Below are 25,958 nucleotides of genomic sequence, written 5' to 3' on the forward strand. Positions count from 1 at the left end.
TTTAGTCTCAAACATTTATTATCAATTAAACCTCCTTTTGTAAATACAATCCATGTTTTATTGAACAAGAAAAGATTTCTCTAGCTGATATTACCTGGATTTGTTCAATGTTCAAGAAGTTCCATGGTGTTTTATCGATGGACAATTAGATTTAAAGACAGGTCAAGAGTCTTGTCAAATTTATATTTTTTGTATCCCTGAAACCTAAGAAATTTGATTCTATAGGGAGAGCTAAGTAGTAGAGGACAGAAAAAAAAAACCATCATTTGCAGTGAATATTAGAGTAAAGCTAAATCTGGGTAGGAATCAAGTAACGAGAACCCAGGTCCTAGATCTTACGTTTGAATTAACTGCATAAAACAAAATTTTGGCTAGAACAGATACTGCAAACTCAATGTTTCTATAAAGACATAAAAAAAATCACAGGATGGGGGCTGGAGTGATATCACAGTGGGTCTCACATTTGCCTTGCACGCGGCCAACCCGGGTTCTATATACAGCATCCCTTATGGTCCCCTGAGCACCGCCAGGAGTAATTCCTGAGTTCATGAGCCAGGAACAACCCCTGTGCATCACCAAGTGTGTCTCAAAAAAGAGGAAAAAAAAATCACAGGGCTAGGTAAGCTTTGTATGGCAACAGGAAGAAAGAGCCAGGTGCTGACAGGGAGTCAAGGTCAAGTAGGGAGTCTACTTATACATCTCCATGTTAGATAGCCTCTAGATATAATGCATGTACACTTTACATTAGGGAATTATATAAGCCATTTATCTAACGTTCCCAAATTCCCATGAATATATAGAAAATTTCTACATCCTAAGTGGAATGGATGGAGTGTTTCTTTCCAGAGGAGAGATCTGAAACATTAAATATCAATCTCCATCAGTCACAAAGATACAGCTTCTTACCCATTTCAAGACTTTGTTCTTCTTTCTCTTCTTGGGAAATATCACCACCATCATCATTATCATCATCTTGTGTTTCCTCTTTCACAATTTTCTTGGGGTCTCTTAAATGAACTACAAAACTGTGCTTGTCCTTGTTCACCTTAACTTTGACAAAAGTTGAACCTGGAAAAAAATTATGGTGAGAAATGAGCTGAATACGCCCTAAAACACCTTGACATGACTTCTACATAGTGCAATGTAGAATTTAAACTAGGTAAAACCTCGTGATGGCATTTTTAATTTTTTTAAATAAAAGAATTTCCAAAGTAGTGTAATGAAGGGTGCAGAGGTAAGTGGGACAGGGAATTACAGGAGACACAGTAAATAAATTGGTTGAGGCTAACATTAATCTGTATTCAACTTTATGACATAGTTACTGTGAATGGGTGTTGCAATGAACAGAGTTAACCAAATGTTATGGTTGTTGTTAGTGGATATAGTTTAGAATTTTCTTTAACACAGTATCTTTTCTAGTCTTCTCACTGATTTTTTGTCCTCTCAACTTGTTTTTTTAATAACTGAAGTAACACTTATTTACAATATGATATAGGTTTCAAGTATACATTTTTTTATAACTCAATATATGTATATACTATGTTTGCTACCAATTTCTTTTTAAATCCAGTTTTTCTTTTCAGCTCTGAGCAACCATATCTCAAAAATTGAAAGAATTAGGTTTCAGACTCCGTTTACTCTGAACAATCTGGAACATACATGCATTACATGAATGTACAACTATTGATAAGAGCAAGGGTCAATTATTGAGACATGCCATAGTATTTCACACAACTTGAGTTGTGTGCTTTTCTCATGGAATTCTGGGCTTCACTTTTAATCAATGCTAATTGTATCCTATAAGCAGGGCACAACATTAAAATGTGAAATGCTAAAACACGTGATAACGTAAATAAACATGCACACTGATATATTAAAAATCCCTCTCACATTAAATCACTGTTGTGATCTTTTGGTCAATGTGCGGTCACTATATTGTAATGCTTTTACTTGAGTTATGATTTCACACAGGACACATCTAGCTTTTGCAATGATTGCCTCATGAAATATTCACTGATGACCACAAATGAAGAGAAGAAAGTTAAATGAAGATGGGGGGAGGATTGGGAAACAAAAGGGGTGGACTGCTACCATGGGAATAAAGAGGATTGGGGCTGGAGGGACCTTTTTGGCCCTTGCCCAGGTGCACAGTCTTGAGTACACTCAGCAGAGGCCTGTCCCCATTTCCCCCTTCCTGACATCTTCACAGCACTCAGAGGTCACTGCTCCCTATCAGGCAATCAGCTGTGAAATAGAGCGTAGGTCCTTGAATCCATGGGAGGGCTCATTAAGCACAGCATAAAGGTAATCCTGCAAGATGCCTCCAGAAGCCCAGATCATTTCTCCTACTGCAGAGAATTAAACATTTCTTACAAGGAAATTCCAGACTAGAATTTCCTCAGCTTATTGCCAGGTCACAATTTCCAAGGAAAGACGTCTGGATCCAGAAGAAATTTCTCTGCTGCTATAACCTGCCACAAGCAGAAGCCCCCAGCCTCTACGCTCTAGAACCTCAACTAGAAACATGCAATGTACCTTTGACAAATGTTGTCTTTTCTACTTCAATCTGTCCTCCATCTGAAGGATATAGATAATATTTTGTCCCGGAGATTTGGATAGGTGTGTCTCCCATATTGTAACCATGAAACTAGAAAAAAAAATAGTTTTGGTGTGAAACTAGAATTGGCAAAAATCGAACGCTATCAGTGTAGTCAGTCGCTTGGTACATCCAGTGTTAGCATCTATGTCCTCCTTCAGTTCCTCCTGTGGCTCTGCAATGAAGGCAGAATCAAGGGAGGTCTGGGGGCTGGGAAATTATACCGTGGTTAAAGCGTGAGACCACAAATTTGATCCTTAGTGCGGTTCACATGTGCCAAGTGAGATCTTGAAGCTGTTGTTTTCTTTTGTGTGTGTCTGGCAGCTGTGCTGTCAGTGGTCCCCACTACTGTATACAATTTGGGGGCTGCACCGGGGCCAGGTACCTGCGGGCACTGCAACTATTGGGGACAGCTTCTCTCTGTCCCCTCACCCCTGCCTCACCCTATAAGCATAATAACTGCAAGTTATGTGCAAGCACCATGACCAGGACTGTGACTCCCTGGTGAACACATATGCAAACACCACAGGTAGAAAGTAATCTCCGGTAAGCATCCCACCCAAATGTGTGGACACCGATCAAGTATCTGTATGACCCCTGGTCATCATAAAAACAGGAAAGGAAAGGGGGAAAGGTCAAGAAAGGTCATCTGTGGTTTTATACTCTGTTCACTGAAGTATCCTCAGAATCCAGTTCAAATCCAAGTGTTGTTGTATAGTCAAAGAAGTGTGAAAGTGAACTTTTCTTATTCATTAGCTGATAACTTGATTTTTGTTTTTGTTTTTGCTTTTTGGGTCACACCTGGTGATGCACAGGGGTTACTCCTGGCTCATGCACTCAAGAATTACCCCTGGTGGTGCTCGGGGGACCATATGGCATGCTGGGAATTGAACCCGGGTCAGCTGCTTGCAAGGCAAATGTCCTAGCCGCTCTGCTATTGCTCCAGCCGTAGTTGTTAATTTTTTAAAAATTAATTGACATATTAAGGAGTCTTGGAATTTTACTCTCTAGAACAGGGGTGGGGACCGTTTTACTGCCAACGACCACTTTGGTACTTATGACGGCATACATGGCTATACAGTACAGGCATATAAGCCGTGGGCAGTCTGGAGGAGCGTACATGTCTATTCCTTCATACACTAGGGCCAGGCCACATGAACATGAAGGTTTATGAGGTCCACGGGCCAGACATTTCCCACTCCGACCAAAGAAAGAAATGCATAGAAAGAGTTTTTACCAAGTTTTGCTAATAGGGTTTTGAATGATTCTGATGTAAGCAGAGATAGATAGCTTAGAGTAGTAGGGAGAAAGACCAGGGGCATTTATTTTTATTCTTTTCTTCTAATGACATTTTGTTCATTTTTACCACTATATTAGGGCTGGAGTGATAGCACAGTGGGTAGGGTGTTTGCCTTGCATGTGGCTGACCCAGGTTCGATTCCTCTGTCCCTCCCGGAGAGCCTGGCAAGCTACCAAGAGTATCCCGCCCGCACAGCAGAGCCTGGCAAACTTCCAGTGGTGTATTCAATATGCCCAAAACAGTAACAACAAGTCTCACAATGGAGATGTTACTGGTGCCCACTTGAGCAAGTCGATGAACAACGGGAGGGCAGTGCTTCAGTGCTATAGTGCTACCACTATATTATTCTCATAAATTGATTAAGGGAGCTCTTGAGTTAACTAAAGGTCCTTTCAAAGTTCTATAATGTGAGATACAACCAGTTGTCATCCACTTTGACCTTTTTCAGTTGCTTATTTCATTATTACATGTAATAATGAAAACTTTTTCTTTGCTTGTTTTGGGGCCCTACTCAGTGCTCAGATCTTTTTCCTGGCTCTGCAGTCAGGAAGCTCTCCTGGTGGAGTGCTGGGGATGAACCCCTGGTCAGTTTCATGCAAAGCAAACATCTTGATAATCTGCTCCAGACCCTAAATAAATGCTTTTGTGCTAAATTTCATCTTTGGTCTCCTTTATAACCTGGTTTTATTTCACTCAAGAGAAACTGGCCTGAAGCTCAGTTCTTGGATGTAAGAGAAGGTCTGTGATACCAAGAGTGAGTCACAGGTCTGAGATTATCTATCTATACCAGAAGAAACCAGAAGAAATCCTCTGGGAACCCTTCCACTTAGGAATGAACCAAACAGCTATTTCAGAAAATTGATTTTACCGGGAAGGTGACCTCAGCTTGTGGGATATCAGGCAGCTCTTCAAATTCTGGGATCTTCATGGGCTCATCTCTACTTTTATCCTTGTTATAAGATTTTTTCCTCACATTCTTGGCCTCTTCTTTTTCTAACTTTTCTTTGCCTTTCTTCTTACCAACTTCCTTTTTCTTTTCTGCTTTTTTTTCTTCCTTTAAACGTTCCTCTTCCGCTAATCGTTCTTGTTCTTCTTTCCATGCCTATAAATATATGAAAAAAATGAATAAGATTTTGAAATAAATAAAGCCTTATTTATATTTATTTCAAAGGACATGTAACATGATTTCTGTAAGTACTATCTCTGTCAAATCACAGTTCTGAACCTGGAAAAGTTGGGAGGGGGCTCCTCAACTTTCTCTCAGTAGAGGCTACCAATATCCTTCACAGCTATCTCCACTTCAGCGTTTTCACTCACCTTATGTCACCACTTACTTTAGTTCTTTCTATCTTTAGCCTAAACTATTGCTTCAGGCTTCTCTCTGGTCTCCAGGCCTTTCCCTCCAGGTGAACAAGTCTCAATTTAGGTTGTAAACATGGCTTATTAAAAACTGTGGTAGGCCAGGTGTTCATAAAATAGGAAGCATAAAATATTTTTTAAATGATTGCAATATAAAAACATTATTTAAAAACGAAAACAAGGGCTGGAGTGATAGCACAGCGGGTAGGGCGTTTGACTTGCGCATGTAGCCAACATGACGGACACAGGTTCGATTCCCAGCACCCCATATGGTCCCCTGAGCACCTCCAGGAGCAATTCCTGAGTGCATGAGCCAGGAGTAACCCCTGAGCATCACCAGGTGTGACCCAAAAAGCAAAAAAAAAAACCCCAAAAACAATATAAAATTACATTACAGGGGCTGGAGCGATAGCACAGCGGGTAGGGCATTTGCCTTGCTTTCAGTCCCTGGCATTCCATATAGTCAGTCCCCCAAGCACCGCCAGGAGTAATTCCTGAGTACAAAGCCAGGAGTAACCTCTGAGCATTGCTATGTGTGACCCAAAAAGAAAAAAAATTACATTACAATGTAATTCTATATGGCTGGAGAGATAGCACAGAGCACAGCGGGTAGGGCATTTGCCTTGCATGCAGCTGACCCGGGTTTGATTGCTCCATCTGTCTTGGAGAGTCCGGCAAGCTACCTAGAGTATCCCACCCATATGGCAGAGACTGGCAAGCTCCTTGTGGTGTATTCGATATGCCAAAAAAAGTAACGACAAGTCTCACAATGGAGACGTTTCTAGTGCCCACTCGAGCAAATCGATGAACAATGGGAGGACAGTGCTATACAGTGCTATAACGTAATTCTATCAAGGATGGTTGGGCTGGAGCGATAGCACAGCGGGTAGGGCGTTCGCCTTACACGCGGCCAACATGGCCGACCCGAGTTCGATTCCTCCGCCCCTCTCGGAGAGCCCGGCAAGCTACCGAGAGTATTCGATATGCCAGACACAGTAACAACAAAGTCTCCAATGGAGACGTTACTGGGCCCGCTTGAGCAATCAAGGATGGTGGTAGCGAGTGCATGAAAGTACAGGGAGAGAGGCAAGCACTGGAGATAGCAATTTTTAGCAGATATGTTCATGTAGTCTGGAATCAGGGGTTTAATGGAATTACAGTGACGACAGATATAACTGGGAGATCAGATATAGGACATCTGGACAGAAGACAAATACACATGTGTATACGTATCTATCTAAAGAGAGAGACAAACTGAAATGACGCAGTTACAACAGTGTTCATGTTTATGCTTTTGGTATACAAAATTACTATATCTTCACCAACACCAAAGTGTCGAAGACTTCCCACCACTGGTTTTAGGTCACTTTTAGTCTGCCTCTTGGTTCCCTACCTTCACCTCTGCACCCTACCCTCCAATCGGGGCTGGAGCGATAGCACAGCGGTAGGGCGTTTGCCTTACAAGTGGCCAACACGGCCGACCCGAGTTCGATTCCTCCGCCCCTCTCGGAGAGCCCGGCAAGCTACTGAGAGTATTCGATACGCCAAACACAGTAACAACAAAGTCTCCAATGGAGACGTTACTGGGCCCGCTTGAGCAAATCTCTTTCATAAATGAAATTTATTTATGGTATAGGTATCTCGCATTTTAAAAAACAATTTTTATTGAAATAATAGGATTTCAATATTATTAACCACACTTTTCATGGATACATCATTCCAATACCACACCCATCACCAAGGTCATCCACTTCCTTCCATCAGACTCCCAAGGACATCTCCCACCCTGCTCTCCCCATGTAAGCTCAGTTCCATGTGCAAAAATCTTTAGTTCTAATAACTTTAACTACTTGGTATTCCTTCACTATGTTTCTTTTTAAAATCTCATATATTTGGTATCTCTCTCTCTCTCTCTCTCTCTCTCTCTCTCTGTGTGGAGGTGGTAATACCTACACTCAGAAGTGAATCCACAAACTTTAAAATCAATGATGAACTGATAATTTTTTTCCAAAACTATTTTTACAGGTATTTAAAAATTAATCTGTCACTGTCACTGTCCTCCCATTGTTCATCGATTTGCTCTAGCAGGCCTAGTAACATCTCCATTGTGAGACTTATTGTTACTGTGCTTGGCATATGGAATACGTCATGGGGAGCTTGCCAGGCTTTGTCGTGCGGGCAAGATACTCTCGATAGCTTGCTGGGCTCTCCGAGAGGGGCGGAGGAATCGAACCTGGGTTGGCCAGGTGGGCCGCGTGTAAATAAAAATTAATATTATGAATAATTCTGTGCTAATACATTGTAGCATTTACATGAAATAGATAAGAACTACAAATGTAAAATTTATTAATATTTTGCTTCAGTTTTACAAATGTAAAATTTGTAAATTTTACAATTTACAATTTTTAAAATTTGTACATTTTTCAAATGTAAAATTTAGTAATATTTTGCTTCAGTTTTCCTTTGAGTTAACTAAGTTTCTCTTCCAGAGTTTTCTTCATTTCCTCTCCCATCATGAAAGTGTTGCTCTAAGGTCCTCGTCAATGTTTTGATGGGCCTGAAGATACTCCTGGACTTTTATCCCCTTGTGACTTAGAAGTTAGTTTCCTTGGGTTTTTCACTGCTCTGTGTTTTCTGGGTGGTAACTGTTGAGGTGGAAGTGGAGAAAAGTTCCAAGTAATAGACAAACACACATATGCTGGTAGCTTCAGTGGGAGTGGCCGGGACCAGGGCTTCCCTGGTGTCTAGGACTAGTGGTACGGGTGGGAGAGGTCTCTTGAGGCAAAGACATGGGTCCAACCAGAGATGTCAACCTGGATCCAGTGCAGTTGCTGGTGTAGGCTAGATGGGAGGGAATAGGACTCATTGGTGCAAGGGAGACAATGAATAGTGGGTCCCATGATTTCAAAGGGGAGAGTCATTGGTTTGGCTGAGTCTGCAGTGAACCCCATGTTTCTTCCACTAGTGTATTAATGTGTGGGATTGGTCCACAGTACTTATTCAGGAATGAGTTCTTCAACGGCTTCTGGCCTTGGGGTTCTTCTAACACAAATCTGAATAGGAGCTAGCAGAGACAGCTTGCCTTCCAGCCTCCAACCAACCTGGAAGCCCTAAATGTGTCATTATTTGTAAGTTGTATACTATATATATTACACCCAGAAAAAAAGTGTAATAAAATCACGTACATATGTATCCATTGGGGCTGGAGCAATATCACAGAGGGTAGGGCGTAACCATTATTTATATAAGTATTTTTGTATTTATCATATCATATGTACTTGTATAGAATGCATCTATTTTCCTAGAGCACTACTACAAAATATTTACCAGTACAACCCGGTTCGAAATAGCTACAGAGGGAAAAATAAACTTTAGGAGACACTGAAGAAGTAAAGTTTGTTTTAGAACCACAAAGTTAATTTAAATATATCAATAAGGGAAAAATCAACAGATATGTTTTCACACCAACAGACACTTAAAACTAATAAATTAAAGCTTAAAGATCTGCAGTATAATTTGCTTCACCATTATGATCAAAATCCCAGGGATGGAGGCTAACTATTATTAATCAGTATTGTTATGAAGTTAGTTGCATTTTTAAGGGTAAGTATAGATCAGATTTTGATTACCTAATATTAATTCACACAACAAAGCTACTACAACTATAACAGTATTGTTTTTTCACACAAATAAATAATGGGTTAAAAATAAACAGATATTCTAATATATGGAATAGTCAATATACCACTTCAGTGGGGGAGATGATGTTTTAGTTAATTAATTGGCAGTAATGAGAGCCCTTTGAGAAAAATAAGCAAGGAGACTTAGATTGTAAAATAAAAAATTAATTTCTGAGTGGTTAGACATATATACATAAAATATTTTTTGAAAATATTTTAAAAGGCTACATGAAGATTAATATATGATAACGTTGGAATCAATCTTATGGAACCAAAAACATAGAATCCCTGAAAAACATTTAAAAATGGTACACTTTTAAATGTTTTTGATGAATTATAACATACATGCAAAAACAATGCATACAAGTGCAGGAGAGATAGTACAGTGGGTAACATTATTGCTGTGCATGTGGTCAACCCAAGTTTGATCTCTGGCACCACATATGGTTCCCTTAACACCACCAGGTGTGAGCCCTGAACACAGAAACAGAGGTAAGCCTTGAGTACAGCTGGTGTGTCCAAAAACAACAACAAAAAAGTGCATATCTTAAGGGAATAAATAATTCAGTAAATTAACATGAAGCAAACACTTGGGCAACCACCACCAAGACAAGAAATTAGAGCATCTTCCAATCCCCAAAAGCCCTCCTCATGCTGCTTACAAATCATTCCCTATTCCTACTGCCCAAAGGCTGTCACTATCCTGTATTCTAAAAGTAAAACATTATTTCCTGTTTTTTTTTAAATTTAATCATTGTGAGATACACAATACACAGTTACAAAGCTGTTGATGCTCAGGTTTCAGTCATACAGTATTCCGACAACATTGACCTGTTTTTAAACTGTATGTAAACTATAAAAGTATTCTAGGCCAACGCCACCGCCTTGCCCCCCGCCCCAGGTCTGTGAATGTCCTGGACCACCATTCCCGTGCCTGTGCCCTCGGACCCACTCGGCTGCCTGGACCGCCATCCTGCCCATTGGCGCATGCCATTTATCAATACCACTTCCTTGTTTTCTGCACCAGGTCTGTGACCCCCCCACCCCCATACTTACAGCGCAGCAGGGGGGCGTGGCCTCTGCGATAGTGGGCATGACCTCAGCTGGGTTGGAGGACACTCACGTGGCTGAAGTTATTTTCCCCATTCCCCGCAATCTGGAGTCACATCTCGGTCCTCATTGCTTATCTGTGAGTAACATCCTAGGTATCTCAAACTCCATAGGCCAGTAGACCACTAGCCTATTCTAGTTGCACTAAAATACTAGTGAACACAAGAAGCTATACAAGTCTAATATAAAAGATCACATTCTCTGAAAGCTTCAGTAGAGGCTCCACATAAGGCACAGAGGAATACCTGAGAGGAAGTACATATTCTAGGAAGAAAAAAAAAGGATGACCACCATTCATCAAGCTCATCCAGATTCCTTTCTCGCTACAAGAGGAACTGTGATACTGAACTGGAAGGTCACACCTTCATACAATCACAACAACATGAACAGCATAAATCCCCATCATGAGAAGAGGATGATGAAAAGAATCTAGAAGCCTCAATAGGTGTTACCCACAAATATGAGCTCTCCGACAAAAAATTCAGAGAAGAAAATGCTGAAAATGTTCAATGATCTCAAAGAAATGGTGGAACAGACATCCAGTAAATTAAAGGAGGACATGAAAGAAACAATGGAACGGACAGTCAAGAAAATACAGGAAATAATGAGAGCAGAAATTGGAAAGCTACGCACAGAAGTGTTATGAATAAAGGATTTGGTAGATGAAATAAAAAACTCAGTGGGTGCCCTCAACAGCAGAATGGCTACAGCTGAAGACAGAATCAGTGAGCTTGAAGATGAGCTTCGGGAGCTTACAGGCAATGACATACAATGGGAAAAGACCTCAAAATAGCTCTAAGGCAAATCAGAGACCTACAGGATGATTTCAAGAGGAACAACATTAGAATCATTGGAGTACAAGAAGGACAGGGAGGAAACCCCAATGAAAAAGCCACAGTTAAAGAAATCATTGCTGAAAGGTTCCCAGAGCTGGAGAATGCAAACATCAGATCCTAGGCGTAGGAAAGTTGCCAGCTAGAAGAGACCCTAATAAAAAGACTCCAAGACGTATCAAAGTTAGAATGATGGATGCCACAGATAGAGACACAATACTGCAAGCAGCAAGGTCAAAGAAGGAAATCACGTGCAAAGGAGCACCCCTTAGATTTACAGCAGACCTATCAAATGAAACCCTCCAAGCCTGAAGACAATGGTGTGAAATAGTAAAAACAAAACAAAACAAAACAAAACAAAAAAAAACAACTCAATGAAATGAACGCTTCATCAAGAACATTTTATCCAGCTAAATTATAACTTAAACTTGAAAGAACGATACACTATTTTGTGGCTAAACAACAGCTCAGGAACTTCATAGACTCAAAACCAAAACTAAAAGGGCTAAGGGGCTCCTGTAAGAAAAACTCTTACAAACACATCAAACCCTTACAGAAAGATGGCACAAAACCCCATGACGATAATCTCTCTCAATGTCAATGGTCTAAACACACCAATTAAGAGACACAGAGTGGCAAAATGGATTCAGAAACTGAACACAACATTAAACTGCTTACAAGAAACACATCTGAACAGTCAAAGCAAACACAGGCTCAAGATCAAAGGAAGGAAAACAATCCTGCAAGCAAACAGCTCCCTCAAAAAAGCTGGGGTGGCCCTACTAGTATCTGACATCAAAAGTTTCAGGTTGAAAAAGATCAGAAGGGACAGCAAAGACCATTTTTCACTAATCGAGGGATATGCACAGCAGGAAGAAATCACTCTGAAACATAAGCACACCCAGTGAGGAACCAGCTCAATACTTACAAATATTGCTAACAGACTTTAAGGAGGATATTGCTAGCAACAAAATAGTAGTTAGAGATTTCAACACCACCTTATCACCTCTGGATAGATCAAGAAAATTAAGACTCAGCAAGGAAATACTGACTTCGAAGGAATAAATAGAAAAGAGAGGGCTAATAGATCTATACAGGACCTTACATCTTCCCCAAAAGAAAATATACATTCTTTTCCAGTGCACATGAAGCATTTTCCAGAGTACCCATTTTCCAGAGTAGACCAAGTGCTGGGCCACAAAACATATCTCAACAGAATCAGGAAGATATACATTGTATCAACTCTCTTTACAGACCAAGATGCACTGAAGATAGAAATTAATCAAGCACACATGCAGAAAACCAAATCAAATACCTGGAAATTAAACAACTCAATGTTGAACAATGAGTGGGTCAGGAAGGAAATCAAGGAAGAAATCAAAAGATACCTGGAAAAAAATGAGAATGAAGACACCAGCTACAGAATCTGTGGGATGCAGCTAAAGCCATATTAGGGAAAAATTTATAGTGCTGCAAGTATTTCTCAGGAAGGAAGAAATAAATAACTTGACCTCACAGCTCAAGATCTTAGAAAAGAACCAACAAAAGGAGCCCAAGGCAGGCAGAAACAAAAAGGTAATAAAACTTAGGACAGAAATTAACGACATTGAAACTCAAAAAACAATCCAAAAGATTAATGAAGCCAAGAGTTGGTTCTTTCAGAAAATAAAAACAAGATTGATAAACCACTAGCAAGACTCACAAATAAAGGGAGAGAGAGAACCCTAACAAACTGAATCAGAAATGAAAAGGGGGACATCACAACAGAAAACAAAGATATTCAAAACATCATCACAGACTACTTTGAAAGTCTGTATGCCTTGAAGCAAGAGAACCTAGAAGAAATGAATAAATTCCTGGATTCCTATAATCTCCAAGGCTGAATCAAGAAAATCTGGAATACCTGAATAGACTTATCAATATCAAGGAAATTGAAACTGTAACCAAGTCTTACCAAAAACAAAAGCCCAGGTCCAGATGGATTCACTAGCGAATTTTTCAAAACATTTAAAGAGGACTTGTTGCCAGTTCTTCTCAAGTTTTTCCAGGAAATTGAAGAAAACGAAATTCTCCCAAATAGTTTCTATGAAGCACGTATCTCCCTAATACCAAAAGCAAACAAAGACACCACACAAAAAAAGAAAACTACAGGCCGATATCCCTGAAGAACACAACTGCAAAGATGCTCAACAAAATATTAGCAAATGGAATTCAACAATTCATCAAAAAGATCATACACCATGACCAAGTGGGATTCAATCAGGGATGCAATGATGGTTTAACATTCGGAAATCAATCAACTTAATCCATCATATCAACAAAAGAAAAGATAAAACCCATTGGACCCATCAATACCACTTCTGGGAATATATCCCAGAGAGGTAAAAGAGTATAGTAGAAATGACATCTGCATTTGTATGTTCATTGCTGCACTGTTTACAATAGCCCAAATCTGGAAAAAAACTCAAGTGCTCAAGAAAAGATGACTGGTTAAAGAAACTTTGGTACATCTACATACTGGAATACTATACGGCTGTTAGAAAAGAAGAAGCAATGAAATTTGCATATAAGTGCATATGACTTGGAAAGTATCATGTTAAGTGAAATGAATCAGAAAGAGAGGGACAGACATAGAAAGATTGAACTCAGCTGTGGAATATGAAGTAACAGAATGGGAGACTAACACTCAAGAGTAGTAGAGACAAGGACCAGGAGATTTACTCCACGGCTTGGAAGCTGTCCTCAAATGCTGGGGGAAAAGGCAGCTCAGATAGAGAAGAGAACACAAAGTAAAGGGTATTTGGAGGACCCGCTCGGGTTGGGAGATTGCGTGCTGAATGTAGACTATAGATCAAACCCAATGGCCACTCAATGCCTCTATTGAAAATTACAACACCCAAAAGGAAAGAGAGAAGAAAATGGAGTGCCCTGCCACAGAGGCAGGATGGGGAGGGGAGGGAAGAGTGGGGTTGAGGGGAAGGAATACTGGGATCATCAGTGGTGGAGAATGGGCACTGGTGGAGGCATGGGTACTCGATCACTGTATGATTGAAATTCAAGTATGAAAGTTTGTAAGTATGTAAATAAATGTACCTAACGGTGATTCACTAATAAAAAAAAGAAAGAAAAAATATTCTAAAGAGGGTTGCTGGATGCTTATTTAAAAGAAAACTTCTACCAGAAAAAAAAATCCCAGTATCAAATAGGCTCAATATCATACAGGAAAAAATAAAGTGAAATAGAATAGGTAAAATTACACTAATTATTCAAATGGAAAAGGAGAGAGGAATCAGATACATTAAAAATAAAAAAGCCTTCAGAGAAATATTGGATTTCATTAGAAGAGGTAATATCGAGAAACAGTAATGCCAGAGGCAAAGAGAGAAACAAGGGAACAGTACTTACTCAAAGAAATAATAACTAAGAATTTTGTTAACCTGTCACTGTCACTGTCACTATCCTCCCGTTGTTCATCGATTTTCTCAAGCGGGTCCAGTAACGTCTCCATTGTGAGACTTTGTTGTTAACCTAACAGTGAATTAAATACGGCAGTCCAAGAAGATGACTCAACACCCAACTTTCTAAATGCGAAATGTCATACATCAAGACACTCCATGGTTATCAAAAATCAATAATAAAGAAGAAAATACTAAAAGAGGGAAAGGTATCTTTCAAGAGCACTCAATCAGACTATTAAATTCACAGTAGAAATACTACAGAAGTGTCACAGCATCTACAATAACAAAAGATAGAAACTACCTGTCAAGAATATTCTACCTTGAAAAATAATTAAATATGATCAATAAATAATTTTATAAATGAACAGAAATTAATATCAGAATTATCAGACATGCATTATAAGAAATTCTGTAAGGGGTTTTTGTACAGAAAAAAGAAAAGGCAAAAGAAAATTTGCCCTTGTCATTTGACTAATAAAAAGAATAAAAAACAAATGAATTGACGTCAACAAGAAAGTATCAAATTTGCTTGAGAAAAGTTATGACATGATATTTTAGATGAGAAATAATCAATACCAGCACAAAAAGATTATCATAACTACAAAAAGACTGATAAAATTTACACAGTAATCACAAAACAAAAATATGGAGCAGAGATACTTAGGTAAAAAATAAACAGAAAGACTCATCAGGGAAAGTCATCCAAATGGAAAGAGAGAAACAAAAGAAAAAGGAAATTTAAAAAGTTTAGAACACCACAAAATAATAAAAGAGGGGGAATAGGATGGTAATAAGTAACCTCCACATATCAACAGTTATTCCAAATGTGAATGGTCTGAACTAATTAAAAGATACAGTGACAATACTGAAAAATTCAAATCTGTCAATGATATCTCAAGTAAGATATAAAGCCATACATTGATACAGAGTCAAATGCTGAAGCAAGGTGTGATGACACAATGCAGAGAAAATGGCCAACTGCTATTCTAGTGTCTGATAAAGTAGATCCTCAACTTTAAATGTTCATAAGAGGGGCTGGAGCGATAGCACAGCGGATAGGGCGTTTGCCTTGCACGTGGCCAACCCGGGTTCAATTCCCAGCATCCCATATGGTTCCCCAAGCACCTCCAGGAGTAATTCCTGAGTGCATGAATCAGGAGTAACCCCTGCGCATCACGGGGTGTGACCCAAAAAGCAAAATAAATAAATAAATTAAAAAATAAATGGTCATAAGAAACAAATAAGGATGCAATATAATGAGAAAGAGGTGAATCCACCAAGAAAATATAGGTCATTAATATTTATGCACTAGCATGGGGACACCCAAATAAAATTATTAACGATATCACAGGGTACACTGACACCAACATGATTATAGTAGGTAATTTCAATAAACCACTTAAAGCAAAGCAAAGATCAACCAGACATGTTAACAAAAAAAATAATAACAAAACTAATTGAAGACATTGTCTCAATATGTATAGAGAAAAGTTAGAACAGAAATAAAGAAACAGGATCCCAAAAGATGATATAAAATGTAAATAAAACAAAGACTTAGTTCTTTGAAAGGATTTATAGAATGGATGAACACTTCATTAGGCTCACCAAGAAAAGCAAGAGAAAACTTTGAAAAAAGAATAATAAAAAAAAAGTCTCAAAAAGAGACAAAGTTACAGCTGTATAGAAAAAGAAGTACAAAGGAGTACAAGAAAGCACTATGACCTCTTTCCCCCAATAAATACACTTTTTAAAGAAAAACACTGTGATTTACAAAGTTATTCACAGTTGAGTTTTAGACATAAAATATTGCAGCACTGATACCACCACCCATCCACCAGTGTCAGCTTCCCTTCACCAATGTTTCCAGGTTCTTTTCCATATCTTCCCCACCCACTTTTGCCCTGTTCCCAAGCCTGCCTCCTTGGTCGGCACCTTTCATGGGTCTCTGTTGGAATCTGCAAAGATTTCAGCGTTGTTGACTCTGTGGTTTGGATATTTGGCTCTATCATTCCTTAATACCACCTTTGGGGACCCGAATCCCCTGACCTGGTCCCTGTTGATTCTTATAAGTCCCTTCTCCCCCTCCTCTTCACTCTTTCTTTCATTATACTCTTATACTCCCTACACCCCCACTCACTGCTGATGGGAATGTTTTCTGGTTCAACCCCAGTAAAAACAGGGGTATTCCCAGAACAACCTTGCCCCTAGAAGATAGGGAGGAAAGGAACCATGGTCATTTGGAGGGGGGGAGTCACACCCACCGATGCTCAGGGGTTACTCCTGGCTTTGCATTGAGGAATTATTCCTAATGGTGCTGGGGAACCATATAGGATACCGGGGATTGAACTGGGGTGGGTCGTGTTCAAGGCAAACGCCTTACCCACTGTACTATCACCCCAGCCCCTCATGGCTATTTTTACATGGACAAATATGATAATCTAGAAGAAATAGACGAACATTTAAAATCATACAACTAGGAAGAAAAATGTAAGTTAAGTAGATGAATCACAGGTACACAAAAAGAAACAATGAATGAAGTCTTTTTAAAACTGAACTCCCAGAACCAGACGAACTGACCAGTGACTTCTACTGAACTGTCAAAGAATTAATACTCATCCTACTCAAGCTCTTAAAAAAAACTGAAGAGAGGAAACGCTCTCAATCACTTTCTATGAGGTTAATACCACTGGAATACCAGAATCTGAAAGGACAGCACAAAGAAAACTACAGTCTGGAAAATTGATAAACACTGAAATTAAAATTCATAACATGATCTTGACAAATTGAATGCAAAGGCGCCATAGGAGAGTCAGCCTGACAAAATAAGATTTATCTCAGGGATTTCAGGATCGTTCAATATTACACAAATTCATTAATGTAAATACATCACTTCCGAAAAATCAAAGGTAAAAATCACGTCATATCAATGGATACCAAAAAAAATTACCAAGATTAAACATCCATTTATAACAAAAACCCTCAATAAATTGGGAGTAGAAGAAATACATCTTTTTCCTTTCCTCATTCTTATAATGCCAAATGACAAACCCATAGATAAAATCATATTCAACGGTGAAATATGGAAATATTTTTCCTTACATGGAAAGAAGATAAGAATGACTTTTTTGCCACTTCCAAGACCATTTTTACCACTACTACTAAACAAAGTTTTTGACGTCCTAGTCAGAAGAATGAGGAAAGGAAAATATATCGGTACTGGGGAGATAATTCAGTGACCAGGGACAAGTACAAAAAATGCACAAAGACCTGAGTTTGAACCCCAGCAGTACATGGCCACCAGAAGACTATGGCATGTGCCTTGTGGTTCCCAAGACTACCTGAAAGTTTCCCTCAGAAAAAGAAAACAAAATAATATAAAATGGAAAACTGTAAAAGAAATAAAATTCTCATTATTTTTAAAGGACGTGGTAATAAAACATAGAAAGCCTTACAGATATCACATGCACACACACACACACACACACACATACATACCTATGAGAAATGTTGGTTTCAGTAAGTGGCAGGATATAAATAAATATACATAAATTTATGAATTTATAATAGTTGAAAGAATGATACTCAACTATATACAAGACATTGTTAAAGTAAATCACTTGTAATCACTTGTCATCCCGTTATTCATCAATTTGCTCGAGTGGGCACCAGTAACACCTCGTTTCATCCCTGTCACATGTTAGTGTTGCCCAATGGAGTCTGCTTGCTCTAGAAGCACAAGGAGCATCAAACCGTTTGCTCAGGGTCTTAATGAAGAAGTCTGACTATCTCATATGTGGGCTACCAGGTGTTCTTTTGAAGTCCCATGGAATCCAGTCGGTAATGGCTCTAGTCCAGCGGTCATCTCCAAATCTCACTATGTGTCCAGCCCATGTGATTTTTGACACCTTGGCAAACAAGGCAATGTCCCTGATCTTCGATCATTGACAGAGGTCAGAACTCTGGATTCCTTCTCTCACTTGAGTGAAGTGTAATACTCCAAGCATAGCTCTTTCAATTCCTCTTTGGGTGACCCGAACAGCATTCTCATCCTGTTTTCATAGGGCCCAGGTCTCTGAGGCATATGTTAGTGCAGGAAAAATGGTGGAGTCGAAAAGATGTGCCCGGAGCTGGAGGTTCTTTGTTGTCTTAGCTATTTCTTCAACGCTCTTGAAGACATTCTATACCACTCTCTTTTTCCTGCACAGCTCAGGTGCCACGTTGTACATCATGTTGAGTTCACGACCTAGGTACACATAAATTCTGCATTCGGAGATGTTCGTTCATTTGAGAGAAAATGGAACATCAGGGACTAGTCCGTTTCTCATGAACATTGTCATAGTGAGATTTAGCTGCAGTCCAACCTTTCCACACTCTCGGTAGAAGGCAGTTAGCATTTGTGCTGCTTGGCTGATGTTCGGTGTTATTAGAACAATGTTATCAGTGAAGTGGAGGTGGTGTAGTTGCCGACCGTCTATCTTCACTCGATTTCTTCCCATTCCAGTCATCGCATGACATTCCCAAGGGTGGCACTGAAGAGTTTTAATGAAATAGTATCACCCTGATCAATCCCTCTCTTTTCGTCGATGATGACTTCTTTGTAGATTGGTGAGATCCTGGTGGTGAATCCGTAATACAGCTCACAGAGAATCCTGATGTATTGAGTTTGAATGCCCTGTTTGGCTATGGCTTCAGTAACTGCTTCAGTCTCAACAGAATCAAAGGCCTTCTTTAAATTGATGAACGTTAGACAGAATGGCGTCTTGAACTCTCCTGAAACCTCAATGAGAATGAGTGGATATGGTCAATTATGTGAATCCTTTTCAGAACCCGGATTGCTTGCATGGTTGTCCTTCGTCTAGTGTTCTGCCTATTCTATTCAGGATGACTCGAGTGAACAACGTGTAAACAACAGATAACAAGCAGATCGAGCAATAGTTGCCAATTTTGTGGATGTCTTCCTTCTTGTACAACAGAACGGTTCTGCTGGTTTTCCATCGGGACAAAATCTTGCATTCAGACAGGTAGCATGTGCAGAGCCGAGCCAGTGTATTGATGAGTACTGGCGGCAGATTTTTCAGGTGTTCGGGTCTGACCTTGTCTGGACTGCGTGCTGTACACTTCTTTACCAACGAAATGGCGTGTTGGATTTTGGAAGGGAGGATGTTGGGAATGACATACCCATCCTGCGGAACTTGGTATGTGGGCAGATGAACGTGGCTATCAAAGAGATCCAAGTAGAAGTCGTGGATAATATTCTCCATTGCCCTTCTGGAAGATGTGATAGATCCGTCAGGATGTTGGAGAGCAGTGATCTTAGTTTTATAATTGGCGAAGGACAGGTGGGCATTGTGAATACTTTTCCCGGCTTCTGCCTAATTGACCAACACTTCTGCTCTTCTCTCTTTTAGATTTTCCTTTATTGCTTCTCTGCACAGCTTTGCGAGCTTGGACATTAGTTTGTGATTGTCTGAGGCTCATACCAAACCATGTTGGCGAATGAGCTTGAGAGTTTCCGAAGACAGGCATCTGTTTGTGGTTTTCCTACTCTTGGCATTCCTCGCACAGTCATGGAGGTGCTGAACCAGATGATCATATTCCTCGTCGATTTTGTCAATGGAGGCATTTTCCCATATTGCTGCAATAGTGTCAAAGACGACCGCTGGACTAGAGCTGTTACCTACTGGATCCCACGGGATGTCAAAAGACTGCGTGGCCGCCCACCTACCAGATGGTCAGACTACTTCATCAAGATCATGAACAATCGGTTTGAGGCTCTTCATGTTCCCAGAGCGAACAGATGCCATTAGGCTACTATAGCACGTGACAGGGACAAATGGAGACGTTACTGGCGCCCGCTCGAGCAAATCGATGACTAATGGGAAGTTAAGTGAAGTGATTAAGTGTCAAAGAGCTCCCAGTTAGTGATCATTCTGGGAGTTCTCTTAAACTTTGCAGCCATTTCTTCCTACTTTGTGAAGTAGAGTTTCACATGAAGGAGACAGTAATTTGATCCCATTTGGAATTTTGGGACAACAGTGAGATCGGTCAGGAAAAATCATCGATTGAATATGATGTGGTCAATTTCATTGTGGAACTGTCCAGTGGGAGACTCCCATGTCCAACATTTAGATTCGATCTTCTGGAACTGTGAGTTACCATGAATGGTCTTGGTCGACATGATAAATTCAGACAGTCTCTCACCCTGTTCGTTCCATTCTAGGCCATGGGTCCTGGTGTGGAGTTCTTTGGGAGATCTTCTCAGTCTATCTTACCATTAAAATCACTGACAATGATCTTGTAGAAGGTCTGGTCTTCTTTGTAGAATTTCTCCAGCTCCATGTAGAACTTCTCAATTTCTTCCTCATTGTAGTTGGATGTTGGTGTGTAGACGACAAAGATAGAAACTGCCTGCAACGAGTCACATCTATTCAAGCATAAGCATCCGATTCAGGTTGTTCGGTATACGAATGAATCAATGCTCATGGCCAAGTTCAAGTTGACGAAGACACCAACACCACCCATGCCTCTGTTGTCACATGTTCTAAGGAACAAGTTCTTCTCCAGTGTCGAAAATGGCGTGATGTGATTGATGCCTTCTCATCTCAGTCAGACCAATGATGTCATACTTGATCTTCTGTACTTACACCATCAGGTCCTCAATGGATGCTTCCGATGCCAGCCTACGTGCGTTGAAAGTACAGACAGTCATTTTAGTCCTTCTTTGTTTTGGCCCCTAGGTAGGCCCTGAGATTTTATCAGCCTCTCCTTGCTCATTCTTCTTACAGTTGCTCTTTGGGGGCTCTTTCAGGGTCAGGGTCATTATTGTTACTGGTTTGGCATATTAGATACACCACGGGGAGCTTGTCAGGCTCTGATGTACAGGCGGATACTCTCAGTAGCTTTTTGAGCTCTCCAAGAGGGACAGAGGAATCGAACCCGGGTCAGCCACATGCAAGGTGAACGCCCTATCCACTGTGCTATCGCTCCAGCCCAACTGGGCCTATACCCAGCTAACAGCAACAAAAAACAGCAACAAAAAAAAAATAAACAAAATGAAAAGTTAATCATCAATTGGGAAAAAATTTTTGAAATCATGTGTTTGACAAGGAGCACAATATCCACAATACTTAAGGAGATCTCACTTTTTAACAATTAAAAAAAAACCTAAAAAAAAAACAATAAAAATATGGGCAGGATATCTGAATAAACATTTTCCCAAAGATGATCCACAGAAACATAAAAAATATTCATTATTTAATACTAGAGAAATAAAAATCAAAACCACAATGATACTGTCTCAAACTGTAATAATGACCTATGTTTAAAAGATTGAAAACAAGTGTTGGCACAGATGTAGAGAAAAATAAATCCTGTTACACTAATGGTAGAAATGTAAAGTGCTTCAGACTCTATGAAAAACATAATAAAATTTCCTTAAAAAAAAGAAAGAAATGCAATATGATTCATTGATACCACTCGTAGGTGTGTATCCAAATAATATAAAAATATTGATTTGAAAAGATATTTACACCTTATATTCATAGCAGCATTATTCACAATAGATAAATCAACATAGATATCCACTAATGGATGACTTTTTGTTTTGGTTAGTTTTTACTTTGGGGACACTCCGGAAGAAGAGGACCTGCTTCTGTTTTTGCTCCGTGGGATCACTTCTGGGAGGCAAAGGAGTCTATACTGGGTGCCGGGGATTGAATCCAGATCAGCTGTATGCAAGACGAGTGCTTTACTGCTGTACTCTGACAGATGACTTAGAAAGCTGCAGAATAAAGATATCCAACAAAATACTACTCTACCTTTTAAAAAATGAAATTGTGCCTTAATGAACAAAATTGTGTCTTTATGGTCTTGAGGTGATTTTGCTAGGTGAAATAAGTAAAGAAGTGAAAGTCAGTTGCCAAATGTCGAAATATAAATTACCAAGGCAAAATTGGTAAAAACAAAACAAAAATCATAACTAATTTTCAGATTCTGAAATCTATGAAAGTTTCCAGAGGGGAAGAGAGGAGATAGGAGGTATGTGTGGAGGAATATTGGATGGGATGTGAATTTTGGAAGTGGGTGCTTAACCCTCCAGATGGTTAAGCTGTGCTCCTTAAATTCTGTAGAATTTTAAATCCATAATCAATAAATGAGAAAAGGGGGGGGGCTTAAAAATGCAAACAAAACATCTGCAGCAAAAGCATGGTTCACCAACATGAACAATGAATTCCCTTGAATTTTAGTTAAAATAAAAATAAATAAGACTTTATAATTCTTATAAAGACTTATCAGGTGAAAGACTTGGTAGAGAAACTGAACCTTTCACTACCAATTCAATTATTCCTGAGAGTTTAGGGGAAAAATGTTTGATGATGATTACACAAACCTGTACCATGTCATTTGTCTTTCATTGTATTACCTTGAGAGAACCTTCTAAAACAAAAGAAATCTTATCCTTCTCTTTTTCTTTTTCTTGTTCTGATAGCTCTGTTTTGCTCATTCCTTTACCTATAACCAGAGGAAATTAAACTTATTAGTAACTGCCTAAATCAAAATTTTACAGTGGAAGAACAAAGATTTGGTTGATTTTGGGGAATCTTCAGGGCTATCAAATTCTTAGAACTACAGAAAACAAACCTAACTTTTTTTTTATCTGATTATATAATGTTTGTATCTTTTTTACTTTTTCATTGAATCAGTGTGAGATAAACCATTACAAAGCTGTTGATGATTGGATTTCAGTCATACAGTATTCCAACACTCATCCCTCTACTAGTGTACATTTCTCAGGACCAGTGTTCCCAAGTTCCCGCCCATCAACCCCCAACCCTCACCCCCTGCCTGCCTCTATGGAAGGCACTTTTCTTCTCTCTCTCCCTCCCTCCCTCCCTCTCTCTCTCTCTCTCTGCTCTCTGTCTCTGTCTCTGTCTCTGTCTGCCTTTCTCACTCTCTCCCCTCCCCCCACCTCTTTTGGGCATTGTGGTTTGTAATATTGATACTGAAAGGTTATCAGGAATATCCCTTACCTACTTTTAACCCCCAGATCTTGTCCAGTGTGATCATTCCAAGCTATTATTGTCATACTGGTCTCTTCTCTATCCTACCTACCCTCATCCTCACACACACTTGTGGTTAGTTCCAACCATTGACGGTCCTCCTAATCCCAGTTTTCCGTGGCCATGGATGTTATTCTTCTAATATATATCTCACAAACAAATGCAGTCATTATATATCAACTATAGTTTTTTATTTCACATTGAAGCCATTTCTTTGTCATTGTTGTTTTTCTGTTTTGAATATTTCCATTTTTCCTCATTTGAGAGGCCACAACATAAACATGCCCGACCAGGTATAATTACTTCTGGGCCCCAGATAATTATTTTCTGGACCTCTACAGACACCTATAAAGTAATTTTGGTTTCTATTCAGAAAGAAAATAAAGGAAAGGCAGTCAAGCCACAGGGGTGCCTACCAATAAGAACAAGCCAGATCCTAGACACATTGTTATAACTTAGCCCCATCTTTCTTCTTTATAAAATTGGGTTTATTATTCCAGATACTAGGTCTTAGCTGTGCACCCATATTGGAAAAAATGTCCAGGCTGAAAAATTGTATATATTTATATATGTATAAATATTTATATAGACAAATATAAAATATATAGCACTGTAGCACTGTCCTCCCATTGTTCATCGATTTGCCCAAGAGGGCACCAGTAACATCTCCATTGTGAGACTTGTTGTTACTATTTTTGTCATATCGAATACTCCACAGGGACCATGCCAGGCTCTGATGTACAGGTGGGATACTCTCGGTAGCTTGCCGGGTTCTCTGAGAGGGACAGAGGAATCAAACCTGGGTTGGCTGCGTGCAAGGCAAACACCCTACCATCTGTGCTATCGCTCTGCCCCATAATATATATATTTATATATAATTATATATTGACGTTATATAAAAATATCATTATATAAATACATATGTACACACATATATACATATATAATCATGGTGGATGGTAAATGATTCAGCATTAATTTAGTTTTCAAAATAATATTTTGTAATCAGCCAAGTACAAAATAGTTTGAAAAATGGCAGGGTTTACAAAAACTTTGCGAAATGTATGTCACTGCTGCTTTATGGAAAGTAACTCTCAATTTTGTCTATTAGAACTAAAAACATGATGAAGAGGGTATCTATATCTATTCCTTGGGCGCAAGTTCAGTAAAATATCCTTATTTCCCAAATAAGTTGCCTCATTACTTCCCTTCTCTCTCAGTTATTCTCTCTCTTTGTCACTGCCTTCTCTTCTCTTCACTGGCACTTTCAAAGTCACAGAAATTGACAGAACAAAAACAAAAATTGTTAACTCAACCTCTTGTCAAGTCCTTGCTGTAAATAATAAAGAATTCTTTTCCATTTACTTTTTGATTCCTACCCACAATCGGTCTTTAAGCTTTTGTAAGGAAGATCTTCACTTAATAATTCAGTTTTGTTTACTCTAAGTATTCTAGTGCAGATCCACTGACTCTGAATTTATCCCATGCATCATTAACTAGTATTACATGGCTGAACCTATTAATCTACCAAAATTGAGACACAACATCTGACAATTCCTTAACATTATATTCAATTTGTACAATGGATAGAATTTTTCATATCTGGCAGAAAGTGGGGTCAAATATTGTGTTACTCAACTAAAGTACAATCTCATCATATATGGAATGGAAAAGTTCTACTTTAAGTTTTTAAAGAAAGTGGAGAATCACATTAACTTTGATGGTAACTCAACTTTTGTTTACTATCCCTGAAATAGTCACAGTATTGATCAATAACTAGATAATAACTTTGAAGTTTATGTTTAGCTAGTCACGTACTTTTAGATTTTTTAATAGAGTAAAGTTTGCTAGCAGAAGTTCTGGCACTGTACATTTTCATTTCCTGACCAAATTTGTTCTTACTGATCTCTTCAGTCATTTTACTTTCTTGATATTTTGCTTCTTCTTTTGTGATCCAGTCTTGAATGGATTCTGCAACAAGTTCCAAATAATTCCTAAAAAAAATCAAAGAAGAGAGATGGCAATGGAGTAACTGCTTAATACATAACTAAGGTGCTTTGCAAATAAACTTAAAAAGCGAACAAATCTCAAATTGCTGGTGTAACATATGCAATAAACTCATATATATCTTAGATGTCCTTATTCAAGATAGTGATATACTTAATGTGCATATGAAAAATGCCCAATCTCACTAAGAGAGGAGAAAATTTTAAAAATGACTTATTTTCATCCACGTCAAGTATTAAAAAGTTTGATACAACTAAGAGTTGATAGTTTGGTTAAAGAGTCATTCTCAGGTCTTTTAGTTGGAGAGTAATATTGAGAAATCGTTTTTTAGAACAATATTGAAGCAGAATAAAAGTTCATTAATTTGCCAACCAGCTAACTGACTCACTGTAACTGAAATACTCTACTCTCTGATTGCCACTCACTGCTTGGGGCTTGAGAAATAGTACAGTCAATAGGGTGTTTGCTTTGTATGTGGACGACTTGGGTTCTATCCCAGGCACTACATAACCTGTCCAGGAGTGATCCTGGAGGACAGAGCCAGGAGTAAACCCTG

At 39.1% G+C, this 25,958-nt stretch overlaps 1 protein-coding gene across 1 annotated transcript in view; it reads right to left on the bottom strand.

Annotated features, from left to right (window-relative positions):
* The window catches only part of SPAG17 (sperm associated antigen 17), a 296,302-nt gene that overhangs the window by 93,413 nt on the left and 176,931 nt on the right, over positions 1-25,958 (bottom strand). The window contains exons 18-22 of the mRNA XM_056115626.1: positions 25,214-25,389; positions 22,759-22,847; positions 4,765-4,998; positions 2,536-2,647; positions 907-1,068 (exon numbers count right to left, since the gene is read on the bottom strand). Of these exons, the coding sequence (XP_055971601.1) occupies positions 907-1,068; positions 2,536-2,647; positions 4,765-4,998; positions 22,759-22,847; positions 25,214-25,389 (773 nt within the window). The remainder of the gene's footprint in view (positions 1-906; positions 1,069-2,535; positions 2,648-4,764; positions 4,999-22,758; positions 22,848-25,213; positions 25,390-25,958) is intronic.

This window comes from Sorex fumeus, unplaced genomic scaffold, assembly GCF_029834395.1.
Source record: "Sorex fumeus unplaced genomic scaffold, SorFum_2.1 ptg000001l, whole genome shotgun sequence".
Classification (NCBI taxonomy): Eukaryota; Metazoa; Chordata; class Mammalia; order Eulipotyphla; family Soricidae; genus Sorex; species Sorex fumeus.